Genomic DNA, 25,401 nt, shown 5'->3' with positions numbered 1-25,401 from the left:
ATATATGTATATATATATATATATATATATATATATATATATATATATATATATATATATATATATATACATTATTAAACAAATATATAATATATGGGCAAGACTCTTTGCAACAACATCAATATACCTATTTTCATTATCATAATTACAAACCAAATAGAGATATTGAGGACAGGAGCATGGGATCTAAAGAACAAAGGTGTGCGAGTGCGAATGTAAAAATATCTATTATAGAGTTGAAAATCCTATATTCAGGTTATGAAAGATTTCAGGTTGGCGTTGGCAGGTTAGGCAGGGACATTTGCAATAGGCTCCCCAACCCAGTGAAGAAGTTTTGAAATATTTCTATAGTTTGAATCTGACTCAACAATATATATGTTTCTAGAATGGATTGAATGGCGAGTGGATTTTTTAACTTGAGTCATGTGTCGTTTTTGTGGCTAGGAAGGCCATTTAGTACCATGGTGTAACTGAAGTAAAGGTTAAAAGCTGGGCAGCAAAAGGAATGAAAGAATGAGCAAAAGGAAAATCAGAAATTAGAAGGCTAAAAAGGAGTTGCAGCCAATGACCAAAGGGTCACATGAGGTGCGCTGATGTGGCCTAGGCAGTTGTGGCCAAAACAACTTCAAGTTGCCCGGCGTACGGTTCGAGTTTAAATTTGAATGCCTTAGGTAAGATTCATATAAAGTTAAACCTTGGTGCTTCTCAAAGGGAAAGTTTTATCAAACGTGATCTCCGTACTTTTGCTTTTGTATCTTTCTCCAAGTGTTAGACTAATCATACGAAGTACTACTGAATTATGAACACAAACAGAACAAGATTTGACACTATTTTCTATTTTTTCTTTTCGAGTAGGACAGCTTGGTCATTGCAAAATTCAGTCTTTAAAAAAAATAATTCAGTGTTGTATTTGAATTCAGCATACTACTTCAAATGTTATTAGAGAACAAAATCTTGATGTTATTATACCTAGGAACACATGTGGTGACGTGGTTTGTTCCGTAGAGGAGGAAAAATCGCGGTGGATTAAACCTGCAAAAACGGACGCAGTAAAGAAAAATGGATCGACGCTACAAGAGACAATGAAGAGGAATAAATAAAAGCAGTTAAAGGTTAGAGCACATTCTCTTTTATACTGGAAGACGATTTGATAACTTATACAACTCTTTGTTTGGCTTGATTATGTTCTTCAGTAACAACATTTAATCTAATTAATAGGATACATTATAAAGCATACATTTCAAGTAATCTACAAGTAGGCCTTGAAATGAAAATTACCTAATTATTATTACATTCAATAATTTCTCAAAGAACTTATTTGAATGATCGCTGTTTGGTGTTTAGTTATGAAATTGTTGGCCCAAGGGAAATGTCCACCTGTTTTCCATTCGTTGAACCTAAAACACCATTGAGCCTATTCTTGCACAGTGACATTTCAGAATTGGCATGGCGTTCTCATCTCGGCATAATCGTAGTAGCTTTAGAACCTCGTCCCTTCCCCCGTCGTCATACAGTTGTGGTACTGGCGAAGCCGAATGAGGGCTATGATTTCTCTCCACACGTCAGGGTTTTCTTGCATGAGTCGAGACAAATCTTCAACGGTTGTCCTCTCTGGTGAATAATGGAAAGAATTCGATAATAAAACAAAATGATGAAACCGGTTGTTGATATTTACACATACACTAAGAAACTGCGTTAGACTTAACTGGTATCCTTTGTTTTATGATTTAATGAGCGAGGACAGTATTGACACAAACATTTGCAAATCCGTGCAGTGGTGTAGCTGTTGGGCCGGGAGGGACCGTTGTGAAAATGCCCCCCCCCCCCCCCCACCCAGGTCTCCAAAGCAGGATCAGAAAATAAAGGGAAGTAAGTATACTGTACATTTAAAATTACCACCAAGTCAAAAGGGTATGGTGGGGGAACACCTCTAACCCAGCTCCCCTTCCCATCCCCAAATCACAGCTACGTCCCTAAACCCGTGTTAGAAACACAGCAATTACATTAGTTAAACAAAATGACACTTTTTGAGCTTACACTCGATAAAAAGAAGAAATAAAATAATGAAATTTGAAAACTAAGACGAAAACCTTGATTATATATATTGGATTGAAACTTGATGAATGAGATGATGTTATATAAAAAAAAGTGAAACAAATAGTACATGTGTTGAGGAAAGACTAAAATGGATAACAAATTTAGAAATTGAACCACTGCATGAATTTCAAGCGACCATGTAGATAAGTACTGATAGCTTCAGGAAAAAATAATCCTAGATTAGATTAAAGTGCTGCTTTTTAAGGTACTTATGTCACCCATCTCTCTCTCTCTCTCTCTCTCTCTCTCTCTCTCTCTCTCTCTCTCTCTCTCTCTCTCTCTCTTTGCATGTGAGTGTGCGTGGGGGTGAGTGATTCATCCAACATTATGAGATTTAAATGATAAGCTTTTTAATGAAATATGTTCCACTGGATGAAGCTTTCAGAAGAAGTTTGATATTTTGTTCTGTCGATTTCTAATCTATTTTACTTTATGAAAAATAATTCTATTATTATTATCATGATGATGGTGATGATAATGATGATGATGATGATTATTATTATTATCATAATTATTATTATTATTATTATTAGTAGTAGTAGTAGTAGTAGTAGTAGTATTAGTATTAGTAGTAGTAGTAGTAGTAGTAGTAGTAGTAGCTAAGCTACAACCCTAGTAGGAAAAGCAGTATGCCAAAAGTTCAAAGGCTCTAACAGGGAAAATAGCCCAGTGAGGAAATGAAGCAAGGATATAAATAAACTAAAAGAGAGGTTGAAATAAAATACCTTAAGAACGGTAACAACATTAGAATATATCTTTCATATATAAACTATAAAAACTTCATCAACAATCAAGAAGAAACGAAATAAGACAGAACAGCGTGCCCGAGTGTACCCTCAAGCAAGAGAACTCTACCCCAAGACAATTGAAGACCATAGTACAGAGGCTATGACACTAGCCAAGACTAAAGAACAATGGTTTGATTTTGGAATGTCCTTCTCCTAGAGGAGCTGCTTACCATAGCTAAATAGTCTCTTCTACCCTTACCTTATTTTGTTTGGGTTCCCCCAGGTCCCTCAGTGTGAGGCACCTCGTATATCCACCAGAGAGTTGCTAATACATCTTCCGGTGTATTTTGCATCTTCCAGTCTTGGATGGTCTGGGATGCATCTTAGGTATTTATCGAGCTGATTTTTAAACGCATCTACGCTCACTCTTGATATGTTTCTTAGATGAGCTGGCAGCACATTAAATAGTCGCTGCATTATCGATGCTGGTGCGTAGTGGATTAATGTCCTGTGCGCCTTTCTCAGTTTACCTGGAATGCTTTTTGGCACTATTAATCTACCTCGGCTTGCTCTTTCTGATACTTTAAGCTCCATGATGTTTTCAGCAATTCCTTCTATTTGCTTCCATGCTTGTATTATCATGTAGCGTTCTCTTCTCCTTTCTAGACTGTATAGTTTTAAAAATTGCAGTCTTTCCCAGTAATCAAGGTCCTTAACTTCTTCTATTCTAGCAGTATAGGACCTTTGTACACTCTCTATTTGCGCAATATCCTTTTGGTAGTGTGGGTACCATATCACATTGCAGTACTCGAGTGTACTACACACATAAGTTTTGTAAAGCATAATCATGTGTTCAGCTTTTCTTGTTTTAAAGTGTCTGAATAACATTCCCATTTTTGCTTTACATTTAGCCAACAGTGTTGCTATTTGGTCGTTGCATAACATATTCCTATTTAAAATTACACCAAGGTCTTTAATTGCTTCCTTGTTTGTGATTGTCTCATTATTAGGTCCCTTGTATGCATACACCATTCCTTCTCTGTTTCCATAATTTATTGATTCGAATTTATCGGAGTTAAATACCATCCTATTTATCTCCGCCCATTCATATATTTTGTTTAGATCTCTTTGTAGTGAGTTCCTATCTTCATCACAAGTAATTTCTCTACTTATTCTTGTGTCATCGGCGAAACTTCTCACTACGGAGTTTTCAACATCACAGTCTATGTCTGAGATCATAATAACAAATAGCAGTGCAGCTAATACCGTACCTTGGGGCACACCAGATATTACCTGGGCTTCATCTGATTTCTCGTCATTTGCAACCACTATCTGTTTTCTGTTTTGCAGGAATTCTTTTACCCATTTTCCTATCTTTCCCACAATATTATGCTTTCTCATTTTTTTCTCCAATATGTTATGGTCTACCTTGTCAAAGGCTTTTGCAAAATCTAGATAGATCACATCTGTGTCTTTTTCATTTATCATATTATTGTATATGTTTTCATAGTGAGCTATCAGTTGGGTCTGTGTACTTTTTCCAGGTACGAAACCGTGTTGACCCATATTAAACAAATTATTTTTGACCAAATGGTTCATTATTTTCTTTTTTATTACCCTCTCATACACTTTCATAATATGTGATGTTAGACTAACAGGTCTATAATTGCTTGCCTCTAGTCTTGATCCACTTTTGAAGATAGGGGTTATATAAGCTAATTTATGTTTAACATATATCTCGCTCATATCTACACTCTGTCTTAGGAGTATTGCAAGTGGCTTCGCGATAGTGTTTGCAGTTTTTTTTAACAAAATCGCTGGAACTCCATCTGGTCCGGCTGCCGATCCATTTTTAATTTCGTTTATAGCCGTGACAATATCTGCTTCATTAATATCTATATCCGTTAGATATTCAACATTTTCTTCTCTCATTTCTGTTTCATTATTCTCATTCGCAATTCTTGGCGTGAACTCACTCTTATATTTTTCTGCTAATATGTTGCATATTTCCTTTTTTTCATTCGTTAGCCGTCCTTCAATTCTTAGAGGGCCTATTTCTATTCTCCTTTTATTCATCTTTTTTGCATAGGAGTAAAGTACTTTGGGGTTTCTTTTTATATTTTGAAGTGTCCTTTCTTCTAAGTCCCTTTTTTCATTTTCTTTCGACTGTATAATCTTTTGTTCTGCATTTTCTATCTTACATTTTATTTCCCTCATTTTCCACACATTTTTTTCTTTTGCAAGATTTTTCTTCCACTTTTTAATTTTCTGAAATAAGATCCTTCTGTCTCTTGGTATGCACGTCTTTTGTTTATTGTTTTTTTTCGGTACATATTTTTCAACAATTTTCTCCAGTATTTTGTACAGTATATCCGTATTTACCTGTATATTATCACTTATAAATACATTTTTCCATTCTTTATTCAGTTCTTCATTTATTTCTGACCATTTTATATTCTTACTGTAAAAGTTATATTTTCCATATCCTTCCCAAAGTTTTGTGCTTTTATTAATTCTGTGATCACTTGCTTTGGAATGAACTATCAATTCTATGACATTGTGGTCTGAAATTCCCGTGTTATACACTATTATTTCTTTAACATAATTCACCTCATTCACAAATACTAGATCTAGGACATTTTCCTTTCTTGTTGGAATGTGGTTTATTTGTTGCATATTATGTTCTAATAGCATATCTTGAAGCTTTTCAAATTGCCTCTTATCTTCTGCGCTACTATTACTATCTTTTTTATATGTATACATACAACCACTTTCTTCTATCCGTTCTTTCCAATCTACGAAAGGAAAGTTAAAATCTCCGGATAGGAGTATATTCCAGTCTTTATGGTTTCTACATATATCATCTATTTTTTCTATTATTATGTCAAACTCCTTAGTGTTTGGGGGTCTGTAAACTACAATATTCATTAGTTTTTCAAATTCAAATTCTACCGCAATCAATTCACATTCTGTGTTGCTGTATTTTTCACATACTTTTCCTTGATTTATGTCTCTTCCATATATTGCGGTTCCCCCTTGATTCCTATTTTTTCTGTCTGATCTATAAGTTTGGAAACCCTTTATCTGGTCATCACTGCCAGTCTCTTGGGAATACCATGTTTCACTTATATTTAATATATCTATTTTTTCAATTTGGGTTAGTTCTTCTAAGAACTCTATTTTCCTTTTAGAGTTACTCGTGACTAAACCCTGTGCATTCATTACTATTATGGTTTGTGTTTCATCCCCATTATTTAATATTGGTAATAATATGGATTCTCCCATGCTTCCTTCCTGTTCTGATATGATGTTCTTTTCTTCATTTCCCGGAATTCTGCCATTAAAAAATCCAACTTTTCTATTATATTTGCTCTTTCGCCTTCATATTTATTTGTGTGTGTATACCTGCAACTGTCCCCATATCTGCACCAACCCCTGGCATTATAGATGCATTCTTTGTAGTTGGGCTCTAAATGTGCAGGTTTGAGTTGAAAGGCCTCATATCTTGGGGCTCTTGGTTCAAAGCGCGGTATATACACGGCCTGCTTTTTTGTTTCTTTTTTTGTTTCTTTTTTGCTTTCATTTTTCTTTTCAGTTTGCTGAGTTTTCTTACTTTCATTCATGGTTGCAGGATGCATATATCGACATTTTTTGTTGTAAATGCATCCTTTTCCTTCTTTTAGGTTTTTGCATATTTTTGGATGGAGATCTCTGCATTCGTCTCCATATCCGTCTAAATACGCACATTTACCATATATTTCATAATTATGGCATATCTTTGGATGCTTGTAGTAGCATCTTTCGCCAAATCTGCAATTCCCTCTTTTCAGCATATTGCAGACTATATCCTTCTTTTCTATTTTTTCTTGTTCTTGCTCTTCCCTAAAATTATGTAGGTCCGGGTAGAGTCTCTTGGGTCTATTATTTGTTTCCATCTGGTAATTTATTTCTTCATAAGTATGTTGTTGGATGGCATCATAGGTTATATCAATGATTTCTTCTGCATCCTTACACATATCCTGTTCATTGTTCTCTTCTTCTTCTTTTTCTTCTTCTTCTTCTTCTGTTTCTTCTTCTTCCTCTTCTTTATCTTCAACTATTTGCAGATTTAGTCTCGACTTAATTATATTTTCTATCCAGACTAAGCATGTTGAGCAGAATACCTTTGTGTCTTTATTTTTTATTTTTTGCTGTATTTCAGCACATGTGGGGTGTGTTGGGACATGACAGGCATCACATTTTCTAATCAATTGTTGAGGATTATTAATGGAATACCATATCTTACATGTATTACACCATTTTGGCATTCTTTTTCCCATTGCATCAATCAGCATATTCACCATATTTGACTTCTTATTGTTCTTTGATGGAATGTGTTGATTGATGTAGACTTTCTTTATAAGTCTCTTTAACACTTGGATTTTCTTTGGAATTTCTTCTATTATTTTGCTGATGTTTTCCGCAGATTTGCTCCAGTTTATTGGATCATATTGTTTCAATATGTCTGCGAATATTTTTCCGTCACATTGGTTGACGTTACTAGTGACCTCTGTTATCAGACGGTCGAGCTCCTGTTTCGCCAACTCATGGAATTTATTTTTGCTGAGTCCAGCAATGTCTCTCCAAGCCTTGCCCGTGTTGTACATAGCCATCTTGATTAGATTTTTAGTAATTCACAAGATAACTATTCTATGCCGACGTTTTATCCCACTTCTCCGACCTCAAACTAATCACTGACTATTCACGAAAACTTGTAGCTATATTGCACTCGATAGCCTTTTGTTATCCGCGTTAAATCATGATATTTATAGGGTCGCAAAAGTGTAATCACTCACCGGCACACAGATACAAAACTGAGAGGACAGTAGTTAACCCCTTGAGCGAAGAACAATTGTTTGGTAATTTGTGTTGTCAAGTTACTGAGGTTAGAGGAGAATGTGGAAAGAGTAGGCTAGACTATTCGTTGTATGTGTAGACAAGAGAAAAATGAGTCGTAACCCGAGAGAGGGATCCAACGTAGTACTGTCTGGCCAGTCAAAGGATCCAATAACTCTAGTGGAAGTATATCAACTGGTGGCTGGTGCCCTGGTCAACCTACTGCTTCATTAATAGGATGCAGCTATACAATTCATGATATTTTAGTCAGAGAGAGAGAGAGAGAGAGAGAGAGAGAGAGAGAGAGAGAGAGAGAGAGAGGAAATGGGGTGATCCATAAGAACTATAATACTTAGTAGACTGATGCTCTTATATCCAAATATTCCTTTTCCTTAGAATGCAAAAACTAGAAGGAAAAACTATCTGTATTAAAAATGACATCAGCTTACGGGGAAAAATTATCTAAAGAAAAATTTAACAAACCTCCACTGACAGATGTCACAATTTGTGCCAGCCTCAAGAGAGGGTTCGGTCCGCATCCATCACTGGCATTCCCTCTCACTTCCCGAGTGAATACATTTTCGCTGACTCTTCCAGCGGGGTAGAAAGGCCCCTTGAAGGAACTTGCCAAGGGTAGAGTTTCAGTCCTCGCCGAGACCAGAAATACTCCGAAGACGGCAAACAGGAGGAAACTTGCCCAAGCCATCTTTACAGCAATCGTTACTCGCGAGTTCAGATGAGAGACTGTGCACTCTCGATGGAAACGTTTTCTTTTGTGTTGTTTTATAGGACTTCTGCATCGAAGCTCGTCTTTAAGGGACAAGTCAGTCCATTAACAATCAGGGTCAATTAGTGGCACCCAGCTGAAACCAATGACGAAATTGAGGACCTTTTGCGGTTTTTCTTTAAAACACTAATCCCATCCAGGATTTTTATTTCCGCTTTTGGGTTATTTTCGAAGCTAATGAAGTCAGGAGAGCTACTGTACATATTATCTTACGGTAATTAGTGATGTTTCATTTTGAAGAAGGGTAAGGATTCGATTGAGATCTTGGTTTGGTCTTTCAAGTTGCTACAGCAGGAAAGATGATCCACTGATTATAGGAGTCCGTCAGTCGTTTCCTCCTATCGTTAACTCATCATCATTTGTTTATGAACGGCTGGATATTAATTCATTGAAATTATTTATTCAAATTAATTGATTTCCGCCGTAAATAAATATCAAGACTGAACAAATCAGCAACGAATGAAACTAAAACTGATGAACCAGAATTATTCCTAATCAACTTTTTATTTGTTATTTACTGTAAATTCAAATAAAAAGAAAAAAAATGGATGCCGATAATAAAAACGTAAATTTTACTATTATTTTTTCCTTTGCAAAGATCAAAAGTTTGTACTCCTCTTTTATGTATTTGGTATTACACTAGTTTTACACAGTCCAAGATTTTGAGTGATTTTCATGAACTAAATCCCAGCGTGGGAGAGACAGAAATGCTTGTAAGGTGGCTGCCATTTTCAGGTGTGTTGGCGGCAATCACATGAAGGTGAAAGAAAGAGCAGCCAATTTTCCATTAAGAACTGCCGAGTGCAATTTGGATCCCCCGCTGACTTCGTTACCCAACGTTGGCAAATAATTTGAAATCTCCAGCAGTTTCTGATGTTTAAACTAGAGAGAGAGAGAGAGAGAGAGAGAGAGAGAGAGAGAGAGAGAGAGAGAGAGAGAGAGAGAGAGAGAGAGAGAGAGAGAAAAGCAATTTCTGCTTTTGGAAACTTTGTGATCTAAGATAATGTAATTACCATTTTCCAATACAACAAAAGATGAACGGAAAATGGAAATAGAATGATTACTTGAGCAATAATGAAATCTTTGAAGATCTTGTTGATTGAACTTGTACACAAAACTGAAATTCAAGAGAGAATGAATAAATCAAAATCAATGCTGGCTGGAAATATGCATGAAAATCTATTTAGGTGATGATGAAATTAATGTTAACTTCAAAGTACATAAAAGTTAATAAATATCATAAAGACAGTGATGATATCCAACGACAGAAATGACGTGGTGGAGTGGTTTGGTCATAGTCAGGTGTACAATGGAGAAGGACAGTAAAAAAAGAAATAAATTAAGTACTAACTCAAACGCACACAAACACACACACACACACATATATATATATATATATATATATATATATATATATATATATATATATATATATATATATATATATATATATAATATACATATTTATATATACAGATATATATTCATAATACATATATGTATATATGCATATATATATATATATATGTATATATATATATATATATATATATATATATATATATGTATATATATATATATATATATATATATATATATATATATATATATATATATATATATATATACGGAAATATATTCATAATGCATAAATATATGTATATATATACATATATATATGTATATATATATATATATATATATATATATATATATATATATATATGTATGTATATATACATTCATATATGTAACCGTATATTTATATATGTATATATATATACACACATATATATATATATATACACACACACACATATATATATATATATATATATATATATATATATATATATATATATATATATATATATATATATATATATATATAAGTCAAACAACTATACAATGGTGAGAAGCGAAATTTGTATAGATCTAAGAAAAGAAAGAGAAAAACTAACTCTAAGAAATAAAATAAACATTCCTGTAATAAGAGAAAACCTGATTAGTTTAGTTTAGCAATACTAAACAGGTATTCCCAGCCACATGATGAAATAGAAGCAAATAAAGATGAAATGAAACAGTAATTTAACATAATTTGTATTGGAATCAGCACAAAAGATAGGTGGTAAAGTTCCTTAGTAACATCAATGAAAACTATCATAAAACACAAAAACCTAATAAAGAAAAGATTGGCAATGAGGTAAAACCCAAGAGAGACGAAATAGGATTAGCAGAACAATACTAAACAATATACAAATTAAAAATCCAAGACATTCGTAAACGCAATCAGACCGAAATTGAGGAAACACTAAATAAAGGAATAAGCATCAAGGCAATGAAAGGAAAACCTGAAACATGGCACCAACAGATATTTGCTTAAAGAACGAAAATGGAAATATTATCACCAATAGAGATGAAGTGGTAAAAATTGCAGAGAATATCTACACAATTCCGTATAATAGATATACAAGAAATAAATTTTCTATTAGAAATGAAACACCTGAACCGGTACCAAACGTAACAGTAGGAGAAGTAAAGGAAGCATTAAAAGGCATGGAAATAGGCAAAGCAGCAGGAGAAGATGCCTAACAATTGATTTAATAATATTTGGAGGAGATTTCATTGTAGTAAAACTGCCTGACCTTTACAGAAAATGTCTGCAAGAATGCTCTATACCTAAAAATTTGAAAAAAAACTATATCATTATACTAACAAAAAAGGGAGATAAAAAAGACCTGAAAAAAATATCGCCCAAGAAGTTCACTCTCAGAAATATATGAAATATTTACAAAGCTCATATTAGGCCTAATATAAAGACAGCTAGACTTTAATCAACCAAGGGAGTAGACATGGTTTAGAAGCAGGTATTAACAGCTGATCATATCTATGTGATTAACAAGCTAACTGAAAAATTAACAGGTTATGACAAACCACTAAGCATTGAATGAGCAAGCTTTTGATTCTGTCAAAACTTAATTAGCAATGAAAGCCCTTCAAAGGCAAGGGATAGATGAATCTTTTGTTAGAACAATTGAAAATTTATTTACGGGAAGTACAGCAATCCTAAGACTACATAAAGATAGAGAGAAAAATCTAATTGAGAAAGGAGTCAGACAGGGAGACCCCCATCTCTCCTAAATTATTTACAGCGTGTCTAGAAAAAGATTTTAAGAATTTAGATGGGGAAAATGTGGGAATTAATATTAATGGGAGTACCTTCAGAAGTTGAGATTTAAAGATGACATAGTTTTTTAAGTTAATCATGGGAAGAATTGCAAAAAATGATAGAAGGTTTGAATAGAGAAAGCTGAAATGTAGGACTGGTAATGAATATGAGTAAAAGTTAGTTAAGTTTTATTGAAAATACAGAGACAACAAAATTAATAAGGTTTATGGACGAATTTCTAGAGTATTGTATATATACATACATATATATATATATATATATATATATATATATATATATATATATATATATATATATATATATATATATATATATATATGTGTGTATATATATATATATATATATATATATATATATATATATATATATATATGTATATATATATATATATATATATATATATATATATATATATATATATGTATATATGTATACATACATATATATATATATATATATATATATATATATATATTTATACATACATATATATATATATATATATATATATATATATATATATATATATATATATATATATATATATATATATATGCATGCGTGTGTGTGCGTGGGCGTTGATGATGTAATATATGACATGTGTGAAAGCGTGAGTTGGAGGTGTCAGTTAAAGGTAAAATGGACTCTGCCAATTTTATGATCAACAGGTCCCTATGAAGAATAGAGTTAATAGGGCAGTTCTTCCTGAGGACTTTAATTGTTGTTGATTGCTTTTCGCCTCCTCCCATCTTCTTCTGATTATAATTGGCCCACCTGGGTATCCATTGATGATATAAAAGTTGTCCCCTGTCCAGAATCTGGCAGTTGTTCTACAGAAGGACCGCGCTGAGGAAATGTCGAGGATGTGTAGGCTCCGATCTACCCTCATTATTGCTTCTTTCATTATGACGCTGTCATCTGGAGGGCCTGTTTCTGCTTCTGCTTCTGCTGCTGCTGCACCTTCATCTGCTCATCGTCCTGGAGGACTTTTCGAGCGCTACGCTCGAGGAGGTCCCAGTGACGGATGTGGCCCAAACCCTCTGTCGAAGTTAGCACAGCTCATCAATGCAATTACGGGAGGTTTGTTGTATAGTCTTAATTCATCCATCCGTTCATCTATTTATCCATAATTAAGTTTAATGGTTTTAAACCTATTTCAAATTTACTTTTAAATATAAGAAAACAGTGATTTTTAAGTCTAGTGCTTATACATATTATTTAGTTACCAGTTGATAAACATTTTGCCTGATAGGTCAAGACTGGCAAATAATGGAGATAACAAATGCAAAAGTGATTATATCTCGCTTAAAGTCAATACTTTTCCATTTTTGGTTCAGATTAAGTTGTTATTTGTTCTAACATATGAAACTAAAGAACAAGAGATTGATTAAATAAATAATGCTGAATGAAAACCTTATACAAAACTCTGAGTTTAAAAGAAATCTGTCATAATAAAATCAATGTTGGATTAGCCTGATTGACGGCTTTATGGGCAATTGTAAATCAATGAAGTTTGAGACACTTACTATCAGACATTTCATGACACAATAACTTTCATATTCAAACCAACTAAAGACTACCAAACGATCTTTCACATTCGTTTTTTTAAAATCTAATGTTGTTTGAATCTAGCTTATGAACCCCTAGCCTAGAAATTAATCTATTCTGACTAATCAACTTTAAATACATATTTCCTCAAAGTGATTTCCTTAGAATATAGATAACCAGGAAAAACTACAAAACACAACAGACGTGTACAGTACAGTAAATGAAATACAGGTACAAAAATTTAAGCGATTTCTTTAGGAAATCTAACCCTTACTAATCTAACATATTTTGGTCTTGATCAATGTTACATGAAGTGCCATCTATCTCGGTAGATTCTCCCATCTGTATTTCCACTATGAAATCAATTCCTTGGGATAGAATAGGAAATATTACTGACTTACATTCGTTCACTTCTCTCATTTCATACCCATCTTTTTAAGTTTATTATTCATACAGCATAAAGATTCTGGCTACTCTTTGTATACAGTAACATTCACTTCGCTTGATAGATAAAGAAGGCTAATCATCTAGTAATTCTACAACTATGTAACACTTTCCGTTCAATTTAATTTCTATCATTCATTCCTTATGTGTATTGTACCAACAGTGTGTCTCAAGCTCGTACATAATTCATCTTGTATATATTATGCTTGTATCTTCGCTCTTCCCTCGCACTAAAAAGAACCAGAATAAACATGTCTGCGTTTTTCCTCTGTAACATTGTCTGTTTTTCGAACATGAAATTTCCTGTTGCCTTGGGGTTTTGTATATAAAGGAGAGTGTTCTATAATAAATTACTCAGTTGCTTTCAACCTGCCTTTGAGTCAAAACCTCTCGGCCCGTCACAGTATGCTAACACTACATTATCAGAATCTTTTTGTCTTCTTACCAAGAATATCTCTTTCTCTCTGTACAGTATGTCATAAGGGTTATTATAGAAAAACATCTTAAAGCCTTTTCCCACAATAATAAACATTACCAGTGCATCATTAGTCCTTTCTTTTGTCCGTACAGATGACCTGACTGCAGAAGACGTGTCATGGCATCTCCAGAAAGATCCCTACATGATGAGAGATATGTTGGCGCTGCTTCAATTCCGTCAGTATCACAATTGCATGACCACTGGAGAAGGGGCCAGGTTTTGAGGAAGTTGTCGGCTGAAATCATATGCCATTCTCTCCTTTATTCAGGATACAGTCCGAGTACTAAGCGAGTAAATTTGATTGTATGGTCTCATGTGTTCGTTCTCTTTATCAGCAATTATTTCGATGCGTAAAGAATTCTCATTTCGTAGGAAAATAAGACATTTGAAGAAGAGAAAAATTTGTGTTTTATTTAGAATACAGTTAATACTACTTATTTTCAGAGGTACTTAAATAAATGCATAAACACACAATAGTTCTGTATTTTGATTGTTTTGGCATAAAACAAAACCAAGCGAATTGTGATAGTTTTTAACAATTGCATCGCAGAGTTGTTCTCCTTGAACAATTTAAAAAGGTTTCATGTATATTAATTGCAAATTTATGCAGCTGCAAGGTGATAATTACAGTAATCTTTGCTATAATTATATTTTACATATCTTCATTTTGATTAGGATTAACAGCTAGTGAGGTCAAATAACCAATTATAATGTACCATTACTGATACTATCATAACAATTTTATTTCATAAATCATCAAGAAATGACAATTAATTATTTTGTGACAAAATAAAAGCTAGGCAAAATATAAATGCTTAAATCAATATATTGTTCTTGATACAAAAATTCATAAGTGGAGCTGGATCACTCATAGCTAATTAATTTGTGGATTCAATGATAAAACTTTATTTCGAAAAAAAATCCGATTATTATTTTACTTAACCTCTAAAACTAACAGCAAAATAGCAATCCAGTCCAAGACTCATGCAATAAGGTTCCATTCTTGTATTTTAACGAAATCTAACAGAAAAAAATGTAATATTGCTCTAATTATTCTACTATAACGACCAATGTAATCTACATAAAGAATTTAGACGTTCGGGAGAAACATGCATCGTTTATTTACCACGAAACCATTAAAGGTCTTTAAAGGTCGCCCAAGAGACTGACCAATTATACTATAATCAGCTCCCATGCCCACTCCCCTATGGAGCTAGGACCAGGGAGGGCCAAGCAATGACTACTGATGACTCCTAAACCCTCCATCTTTAGCTCACAAGGATGGTGTAGTTGTAGGTACTACAAGAAACTATCGAGCTTGAGCGGGTCTCGAACCCCAGTCCAGCAGATAGCAAGGCAGAGACGTTTCCAAATGGCTACTGAGGTATGAATTATACGAAATGTGTAAAACTCATGGAGGGTGAGACTCATGGAGAGTAAGGAGGAATGGTTGTTTGAGAATAATAAAACAAAATTGTGTGTAGTCTGCAAATCGTATGATCATTAGCATAAGTAGAAGCCAGAGCAGAATTGTATTCAAAAGGTAATCACAAACTGTATAATTTTCCTCGTTGACCTAAGAAGGGAATTTGCTGTGTATGTTTATTCTTTGAGTTTAATTTTATTTTTTCCCGTTGCATAACAATGTCTTCAATAAAGATGCATAATGTTATTAATTGAATTGAGTATAAACTGAAATAATAAACAAGTTAAGTGTCTCAGAATTGTAGCATATAAATTTTCACTTATTGCTGAACTATATGAAACTAATATACCACTCTAATAAGAGAATACATCTCATTTTTACATAAACCCACCTTTCTGCGCCTTTAGTTCTTCCAAACTAACTATCTCATATCCTATTGCACTTTATATGCTTCATATTACTTTTTATTTAGATTGAGTTCTTTGGTGTAGATTATCCTTGTAATAAGACACTAAGAGTTTGTTATACTTTTCTTGAGAAATGTGTGATAAAAGACAAAGACAATTACAATGGCTAGTTAGGTCGTTACGCAAGAAATATTTGCAAAATAACAGTTATTAACTAATGTGCGACCCGAGGGACGGGGAGAGCTGAACATGACCGGATATATATATATATATATATATATATATATATATATATATATATATATATATATATATATATATATATATATGTATGTATATATATATATATATATATATATATATATATATATATATATGTATGTATATATATATATATATATATATATATATATATATATATATATATGTATGTATATATATATATATATATATATATATATATATATATATATATATATATATATATATATGTATGTATATATATATATATATATATATGTATGTATATATATATATATATATATATATATATATATATACATACATATATATATATATATATATATATATATACATACATATATATATATATATATATATATATACATACATATATATATATATATATATATATATATATATATATATACATACATATATATATATATATATATATATATATATATATATATATATATATATATATACATACATATATATATATATATATATATATATATATATATATATATATATATACATACATATATATATATATATATATATATATATATATATATATATACATACATATATATATATATATATATATATATATATATATATATATATATATATATATATATACATACATATATATATATATTATATATATATATATATATATATATATATATATATATATATGTATGTATATATATATATATATATATATATATATATATATATATGTATATGTATATATATATATATATATATATATATATATATATATATATATATATGTATGTATATATATATATATATATATATATATATATATATATATATATATGTATGTATATATATATATATATATATATATATATATATATATATATATATATATATATATATATATATATGTATGTATATATATATATATATATATATATATATATATATATATATATATATATATATATATATATATAGCCAGACACTTGGCCTTTAATATATATGGGAGATTGCAATACTGACAAGCATTTCTGTTTTGATAAAATTTTCTTTTTCATAACGACTGATTTCTCTCTCTCTCTCTCTCTCTCTCTCTCTCTCTCTCTCTCTCTCTCTCTCTCTCTCTCTCTCTCTCTCTCTCTCTCTCTCTATGTTAATATGAAATATACCTATCGACGAATAGGTCGCACGGGTTTCCGAAAAACAGCAAAGCTTTCTCTTGTGAATTACTTTTTCAAATATAATTTTTACTTACATAGTCTAGAAAAAAAAATACTTGATATTGCATGAAAATTTGACCATGCATCCAAAAAATCTAAACGGTGCATTCCCTGTCCCGTTTGTACTTTGTCATATTGACGTAGCCATCTTTGTCCTCCTCAATGATATCGGTCACAGGATAATTGCAATAAGAGGCACTGGACGAAGTGAGTGTTATTTGACCGAAGGCGATTATTTCTTCGTAAATATTCTCCTCGTGCATCTGTTCATCAAACTCCTGGTTGTAGCTTTTGGCAAACGTTGCTTCCATTGCGGTGTTGGAGGGTTCCTTTCCAAATAATGCTGGTATCTTCAAAGGATTTGGATCGTATCTAGGAAAATGGTTCCAATTTCTTGCAAGTTGGAAACTTGGAGAGGCTGATGTTGACTGTTGAAACGGGAACTCTCCTTTCAAAACATCAGTTTTGCGTCTACTCTGTTTTTTTGTGAAGACATCATTAGAATCTTCATTTACATATATTTGTAAGAGCTGAAAAGAGTTATTCATAATATTGAGTAAAATTTATATGAATAGGTGATTAGAATAAACTTCTTCATCCACAATGGATATGAGACGTCTTAAGTAAAGCGCTCCTGGGATTCAGCCATGAAAGGTCAGAATATTAAAACCTAAGATAAAAATCCTTTTTAAAAATTGGGATAGAGAGGTAATGAGAGGTATGAGAGAGCTTGGCTCTCTCTGAACAACTTTCTGTCAATTAACTATTCTCTAAACAAACCCTTTTGATTTTGCACAAGCTGATATTGTTATAATAATATTAAGAGCAAATGAGGCCTTTTTGTGGAATAGTTTCCAACAGACCTTTTCATGCGAGTCAAGCTCTATCATATAAGACTAGTCTTAAGTCTTACTTATCAATTCCAATTTTGAAAATGAGCAAAATCCTTGGTTTTATACATGTCTTCTTAAGAAATTATCTCTCCTGTATAAGTCCAATGATTGTGGATCTTAAGAAGTCTCATTTCCGTAATTGGTGAAGAATTAGCCATTCAAATATCTTTTACTCCGTATTATAAGTAAACCCTTTCTAAATTAGCTCCATAATTGTATAGATACAAAAAAATATGTTACATTGAACATATGGCTACAGCTGTTCTTCATTGTCATAAACTTTGATGTAGCTTTCTTTATTTTAAAAACTCATGTTTTCTACCATAGGACATACACGTTAGGATACAGTGGGTTTGATACAACTGTAGCCTTGACATTGAATAAAAAACGAGTATAAATACGTGGTGATATCAGTGATAAGAAATGTAACTAAGTCTCTTAACTATCAGAATATTATGTAAATACCTTTGATTATTAGCTAAATATGATAGAAGGAAGATCAAGGCAATCAAATTGAATAAACCTGTTGTTAAGAAATTGGTTAAGATATCTTTTCTTCAAAATCGAAGTACCAATATGTTGGATACACACACATTATAAAAATAAGGAAATATCTTTACTTACCTTCAAGAAAACTAAGGCAACAACAATAAGAACTATAATCAAAAGGATGATCAGAATCAACACAAGAACTGCGAGTTCAAAACTGCCAAAATACTCTGAAATAAAAAAAAAAATACGTTTCACTATTTATTGCATAAAGTAATTTTAATTTTATTAGATGTCTGTAGAATACTAATATAGGCAATGGGGAAAAATGACAGATAAATGGAGTATACACATTAAAAACTATCGTATATTAATTAATGAATGAATGGATGAATGAAGAGTATGTACAAATACCCTTTCCCAATATTAGATATGTGCAGAAGTATGACCCCATGCAAACACACACACACACACACACACACACACACATATATATATATATATATATATATATATATATATATATATATATATATATATATATATTCATATATATATATATATACATACATACATACATATACATATATATATATATATATATATATATATATATATATATATATATATATATATATATATATGTGTGTGTGTGTGTGTGTGAGAGAGAGAGAGAGAGAGAGAGAGAGAGAGAGAGAGAGAGAGAGAGAGAGAGAGAGAGAGAGAGAGAGAGATATTTTCATGAATCACTTGCCTACCCATCACTAAACACTTTGGTCACAAATTACTAACTACCATGGTATTCAAAGGTTCCCACACGCATAGCACATAGCATTTTATTCCCGGATGCCTATTCATCTTCATTATGAAGTAGATGCGATACTTTCTTACATCATTGTTCTCAATCACGGGATAAAGGGTACGAATATTAGTCACAATGAATGTTATGGAAATGCACCATGCAATAGCTGGTAGATTAATTTCATTCAAATATTTCTATATGACACAAGATTCTACTACTACAGTATATGTCCGCATCTCTTCGACAACAACAGTCCTGAGGTGTATGGTGTAAAATCAGCAGTGATGTCCATAAGAAATTAGCAAAAATTGCTCTTTATTGTCATCATAATGAAAAAAGAGATACTATTTCAGGACCTGTATTCCGGGAATTGGATAGATTTTATAATATCATGAATTCCTACTTAGCTCACACCCCATCCCCAACAAAATGACTTCCACTGAAATCTTTCCAAAGCAATTTAGGATATTTAGTTGACCTATTAGACAGACACGGTTAGATACACTGTTCATCGCCAGAGTAATTTATATATTGTTATAAGGTTAAAAAGCTAGATACCTAGAGTGGATGAGGAAGGTTCGTGGTCAATACTTATAGTCGATACTTGTGCTAGAGTTGTAGTCACAGGCAGTTCATCAGCTGCTGTAGTTGGAACCATCTCTCCATCCGTTGTCAATTTTCCATTGTCATTGTCTGTATGAAAAGAATGTTTTGATTCATTTGAAAAAGAAATTTTACTGGTATTATCTCTAACATATTTTAACCTAAAGGATTGATACTTGCTTTCACTTTCACGATGTTATTAAAAAGGCAGCACAGATGCCATATCTCGGTCAGTGACAATGAAGGTTATTGTTTAAATTTATACAACTGCTCTAACGGGGCTATAAGAAATTCTTCTTTGTTTAAGAAATCAGTCGAAGGCTGTAGTGGTGAGTAATGTCTTATGTTCTTTATTAGAAAAGCTATCCTCATTTAATGAAAAAAAAAAGATACATAACAAAAACCCCAAGTGTCTCTGTTCTATGTCCAGAATGGGCCTGAATAAAAGAAATATACATATAAGCACCATACAGGAGTCAAACAAAACAGCAGATAAAAAAGAGACGGAAAAATTGTAATTTCTGTCAGCCTTTCTTGCAATGCCGAGGGACATCTACACTGATCCACAATTATCATTTGGTCTAATAATAGATTGCTTACCATCAAATGAGCACAATTTCACAAATCCTGGTTTCTGTAATGATGTCAATCTCTCTTTCCAAGGCAGATTGTAGGCCACATGTAAGGCTTGTCCCGTAGTATGGAAAGATACGGTAATCCACTTAGATCCATCTGATGATTTAGGTGTCATATTGAAAGATAATGGTTGAGTACCTGGTATGATGATTCGATGTTCCTGTGTGAAAAAGTGAAATTTTATTACCTTCATAGTATGTAGAGGAAAATGACCTTAATAGACCTGCTGGTGTAAGGAGCTTCAAACAGATCTGCAACATTCGCACTGGAAAGGATGAGGAATCTAAGTGGATGGAAGTAACAAAGGAAATTATAAAGTTTGGTGAGCTACTGTACTAGTGAATGTGATGAAAGTTGTGTGTTAGTGTATATGCAAACTTAGAATGGAATGTGGTCACCTAATACAGGAAATATATGACAGAATTCTAGATACAGTGAACAAAGGTATATTAATTTGCCATATCAGTATTCTGGTGAATATTGTAAAATCAAAATGTTAATTTAAAACTAAAATTGGACAAAAATGCCATATGAATGTTAATTATTAGTTTAATTGACCTCAATTTTTTAAGCACACCCAACCTCATACAATAAAATCACAGAAAACGTTGCATTATCTCTTGGGCGTACAACAAAAAACTGAAGTTGGTACATTTGTTAATTTTTACGGCCATAATGTTTGATATGTTGATGGTAAATATTCCCCAATTCCTGGAGAGTTTGCTCTTCACGGATAAAGTTGGCTATACAGTATACAATTCTTTATTATCAGACTATCAGTTTGCATATATAATTCTAAGAATGTTAGGAATTGAAAGAAGTATTTTTGAAAACAAAACAAAAAGTTTCACAGATTAGAATTAGTATGTACTTCAGCATCGATGGCCATAGAAAATACGGCTCCAGGTTACGGTATCAAATCGACCATTCACTCTTTAAAACCTTAAAATCTTGATATTTTGTTCGGAAGACTCATTGAAGGAAAGTGTTGTAACGGTGCCCTTCTCCTTGTCATGTTTATACGAAAATATTTTTATCTCACCATTAAGAAATTTCATTAGATAAATGCAGTGTGATCAGATTTACCCAGCTAATTCCTATTCCACTAAGACTCGAGCCTCTGTTTAATAAATTATTGCAGATTACATAAGGGGCTAATACATGATCAAATGCAGAACAAACCTGTTTATTAGTTGCACGAAATTCCAGGGTAAAATCTGCACTTCCTTTGCCACATAAAGATGTGATTTTATGATCGTTGATGAACATTGATAAGTTGAAGAACTGAAATCCAAGTATTGTGAAATTATGCTGATGCATTGTAACATAGTTAGGAGATTCAATTCCCCAACAGGATTTACAGACACTGTAGGGCCACCTGAAAAAAATAACACTTGTGAGATTTAGTTAGAAACGTTTTTACTAGTTCTCTTACACTAACTGAATACTTCTATAGGAATTATCCCCGTCCATTATTAACCATATGTCACTCTTAAGAAGCCCAGGATCCCTTCTTCCCACTCTGTAGCTAGTATCTTGACCACCTCACTTTGAAACTCTGATGGACATGGCGCATTACTCAGTGCTCACTTCACTTCTGTTTTCCGTATCGCCATCACTGGTAGGTATAGCTATTGGAAGAGTGGTAGATCAATTGAATGAAAAGTCAAGAACAAGGAATGAAGAGAAGGATATCTATAAGATTTCAAACTTGAGGGATGGACAAAGACAGGATTTGGGGCAACCGAGAGTCATCAAGGATAGAGAGGAAATATATTGCATAGGGATGAAGACATTATCAAGAGATGGAGAGAATATTTTGAACAACCATTAAATATTGAAAAGCACAAAGGATCCTCCACCCTTTGTCCTCTAGGAATTCTACCATTATCTATCGTTCTTTCTCAATCAAAAGTCTATCTTACACCTTTCAGACAAAATAAGTTATGCTGTGAATTTTGTAGAGCGATTTTGTTCAAATTGAATTTCTATCTAATTCTATTTTCATCTCATCTTCCATATGTTGTAATGATAATAATTAAGAGATCATAAAATCCTCGAATAGCAATTGTATTAGATTTTCTGCTACTGATGAAACTAATATTTCTTGTTAGGCTTTGTTTCGAGTTGCAGGTTATATTTTCTCTTTTCCCAACTGGTACTTTGCATTGACCAACCATGATCCCCTCAGGTAATTTTCTATAGTTATCAACTGGTTTTTGTGTTTGTCAGTAAATTCTTTCGTGCCCTACTACCTTTTACAATTGGCTTATATTTCAAAATGGGCTCTAATTCCTTCTCAATATAATCTTTGCCGTAAATGCATGTGCCTTGTCCTCTATGAATTAATGTGGTGAACGATCGATGGCATAGAACAGGAATGCTATCAGTGGTCTACGAGCAAATTAGAAACTCTGCCACAGGCAAATTAATTGTGTAGCCTATTCCGTTTTGAATGTAAAGGTGATTTTTCTTTGGTGTATATGGACACACGTGTCGGTTGGCCTGGGCACCAGCCACCCGTTGAGATACTACCGCTAGAGTGTTATGGGGTCCTTGACTGGCCAGATAGTAGTACATTGGATCCTTCTCTCTGGTTACGGTTCAATTTCCTTTGGCCTACACATACACCGAATAGTCTGGCCTATTCTTTACAGATTCTCCTCTGTCCTCATACACCTAACACCACTGAGATTACCAAACAATCCTTCTTCACCCAAGGGGTTAACTACTGCACTGTAATTGTTCCGTGGCCACTTTCATCTTGGTAAGGGTAGAAGAGACTCTTTAGCTGTGGTAAGCAGCTCTTCTAGGAGGACACTCCAAAATCAAACCATTGTTCTCTAGTCTTGAGTAGTGCCATAGCCTCTGTACCATGATCTTCCACTGTCTTGGGGTAGAGTTCTCTTGCTTGAGGGTACACTCGGGCACAGTATTGTGTTATATTTATCTTCTTGTTTTGATAAAGTTTTTAAAGTTTATATGGGAAATATATTTTAATGTTGTTACTGTTCTTAAGATATTTTCTTCTTTCTTGTTTCCTTTCCCCACTGCGCTATTTTCCCTGTTGGGGCCCCTGGGTTTATAGCATCCTGCTTTTCCAACTCTGGTTTAAACATCAGAAACTGCTGGAGATTTCAAATTATTTGCCAACGTTGGGTAACGAAGTCAGCGGGGGATCCAAATTGCACTCGGCAGTTCTTAATTGAAAATTGGCTGCTCTTTCTTTCACCTTCATGTGATTGCCGCCAACACACCTGAAAATGGCAGCCACCTTACAAGCATTTCTGTCTCTCCCACGCTGGGATTTAGTTCATGAAAATCACTCAAAATCTTGGACTGTGTAAAACTAGTGTAATACCAACTACATAGAACAGGAACTCTCGTGAGTGGTGGAAGCAAGCCATGGCTTCATTAGGTGGGCGTGGCCTATTTCGCATGTAAATTATATGAATAATGGGTCTGACAAATTGTTTCAGAAAACATTTTAACAGAAAGAGATTTCGCTTAGAAAACATAGTCATTTAATCATGCTGGTAATTACGCCATATAAACTGTTAATGATTTTCTTCTTCTTCTTTGTCTGCATCTTTTCCCACCTTTACGTGGGGTCGATGTTTCTGGCCAGCGTTCTCCATCTACCTCTGTCCCACACTTCATCACCGGTTAATGCCTTTGATCGAAGGTTATCCTTGATACAGTCCATGATAATCAACAATAATGCAATGAAATTCTTGTTTAACTTGAGTACAAAGTTCTGACCTTACATTTTCTTTGACATTTCATGAAATAAAACAAGATTATTTTGCTAAAGGTAAAATTTCCGACAAAGACTCTTGGTGGAGATACATTATGTTGGAAAGAAAGAAAACTATTCGATAAAAAAAACACAACTAATACAAGTATTAGATTAAAGGTTTGAGACCCGCTCAATCTTGATAGTTTCTTATAGTTTCTGCAACCTCACCATCCTTGTGAGCTAAGGATGGTGGGTTGGGGGAGCTTAAAGGTCAATTTGTTGTGTTATCAGCAGCCGTTGCCTGGCCCTCCCTGGTGTTAGCTTGGGTGGGGAAGGGGCTTAGGCGATGTTAAGACACACACACATACACACTCACACACGCACACACACACACACCATATAGATAGATAGTCGGTATCTAGGTTATTGTCACTGCCCCTTGCCTTTGCCGTTCATGAGTGGCCTTTAAACCTTTAAACTCACTTTAAGTGACAGAACCAAAGTTGCGCATCAGTTGTGGCCTACCTTATGACAATATTGTATGAGGAAATATCATTATATAGATTAAGTTACGTAATCATCTGATAAAAATTTCTTACCGTAAGTAGGTTTAAATGAAGGAATTAAATCAAAATTCCATTTTGCAGAACGATAGCTCCTTCTCTGTAAGTCTGTCCAACTCTCATTATCGTCACCATAATTTTATTTTTAATATTCCTAATCGCATTATTTTTTACAATCATCATTGCTTAAATGACGATATTATTATTATTGTTTTCAC

The 25,401-nt window shown here is 33.0% G+C and overlaps 2 protein-coding genes across 2 annotated transcripts; one reads left to right on the top strand and one right to left on the bottom strand.

Annotated features, from left to right (window-relative positions):
• The first annotated feature begins 12,334 nt into the window (after window positions 1-12,334).
• On the top strand, window positions 12,335-14,986 carry LOC137632040 (uncharacterized). The gene is made up of 2 exons (XM_068364015.1): window positions 12,335-12,757; window positions 14,240-14,986. The coding sequence occupies exons 1-2, from the start codon at window positions 12,532-12,534 to the stop codon at window positions 14,368-14,370; spliced, it is 357 nt and encodes a 118-aa protein (XP_068220116.1). The 5' UTR covers window positions 12,335-12,531; the 3' UTR covers window positions 14,371-14,986.
• A 2,246-nt stretch (window positions 14,987-17,232) lies between these two features.
• Window positions 17,233-22,256, bottom strand: LOC137632039 (uncharacterized). The gene is made up of 5 exons (XM_068364014.1): window positions 22,064-22,256; window positions 20,846-21,041; window positions 20,201-20,335; window positions 18,976-19,070; window positions 17,233-17,934 (listed from the first exon to the last, which is right to left on the bottom strand). The coding sequence occupies exons 1-5, from the start codon at window positions 22,199-22,201 to the stop codon at window positions 17,554-17,556; spliced, it is 945 nt and encodes a 314-aa protein (XP_068220115.1). The 5' UTR covers window positions 22,202-22,256; the 3' UTR covers window positions 17,233-17,553.
• Window positions 22,257-25,401: the final 3,145 nt, after the last annotated feature.

Source organism: Palaemon carinicauda, chromosome 40 (genome assembly GCF_036898095.1).
Source record: "Palaemon carinicauda isolate YSFRI2023 chromosome 40, ASM3689809v2, whole genome shotgun sequence".
Classification (NCBI taxonomy): Eukaryota; Metazoa; Arthropoda; class Malacostraca; order Decapoda; family Palaemonidae; genus Palaemon; species Palaemon carinicauda.
The sequence above is the reverse complement of the archived record's forward strand: the minus strand, read 5'-3'. Positions and strand labels throughout refer to the sequence as shown.

Coding starts and splice junctions, on each gene's coding strand:
- LOC137632040 (XM_068364015.1), top strand. CDS start 12,532: ATGTCGAGGATGTGTAGGCTCCGATCTACCCTCATTATTGCTTCTTTC. Junction 12,758..14,239: donor CATCAATGCAATTACGGGAG/GTTTGTTGTATA, acceptor TTGTCCGTACAG/ATGACCTGACTGCAGAAGAC.
- LOC137632039 (XM_068364014.1), bottom strand. CDS start 22,201: ATGCATCAGCATAATTTCACAATACTTGGATTTCAGTTCTTCAACTTA. Junction 21,042..22,063: donor TTCGTGCAACTAATAAACAG/GTTTGTTCTGCA, acceptor TTTTTCACACAG/GAACATCGAATCATCATACC. Junction 17,935..18,975: donor TTGCCTTAGTTTTCTTGAAG/GTAAGTAAAGAT, acceptor ACAAAAAAACAG/AGTAGACGCAAAACTGATGT.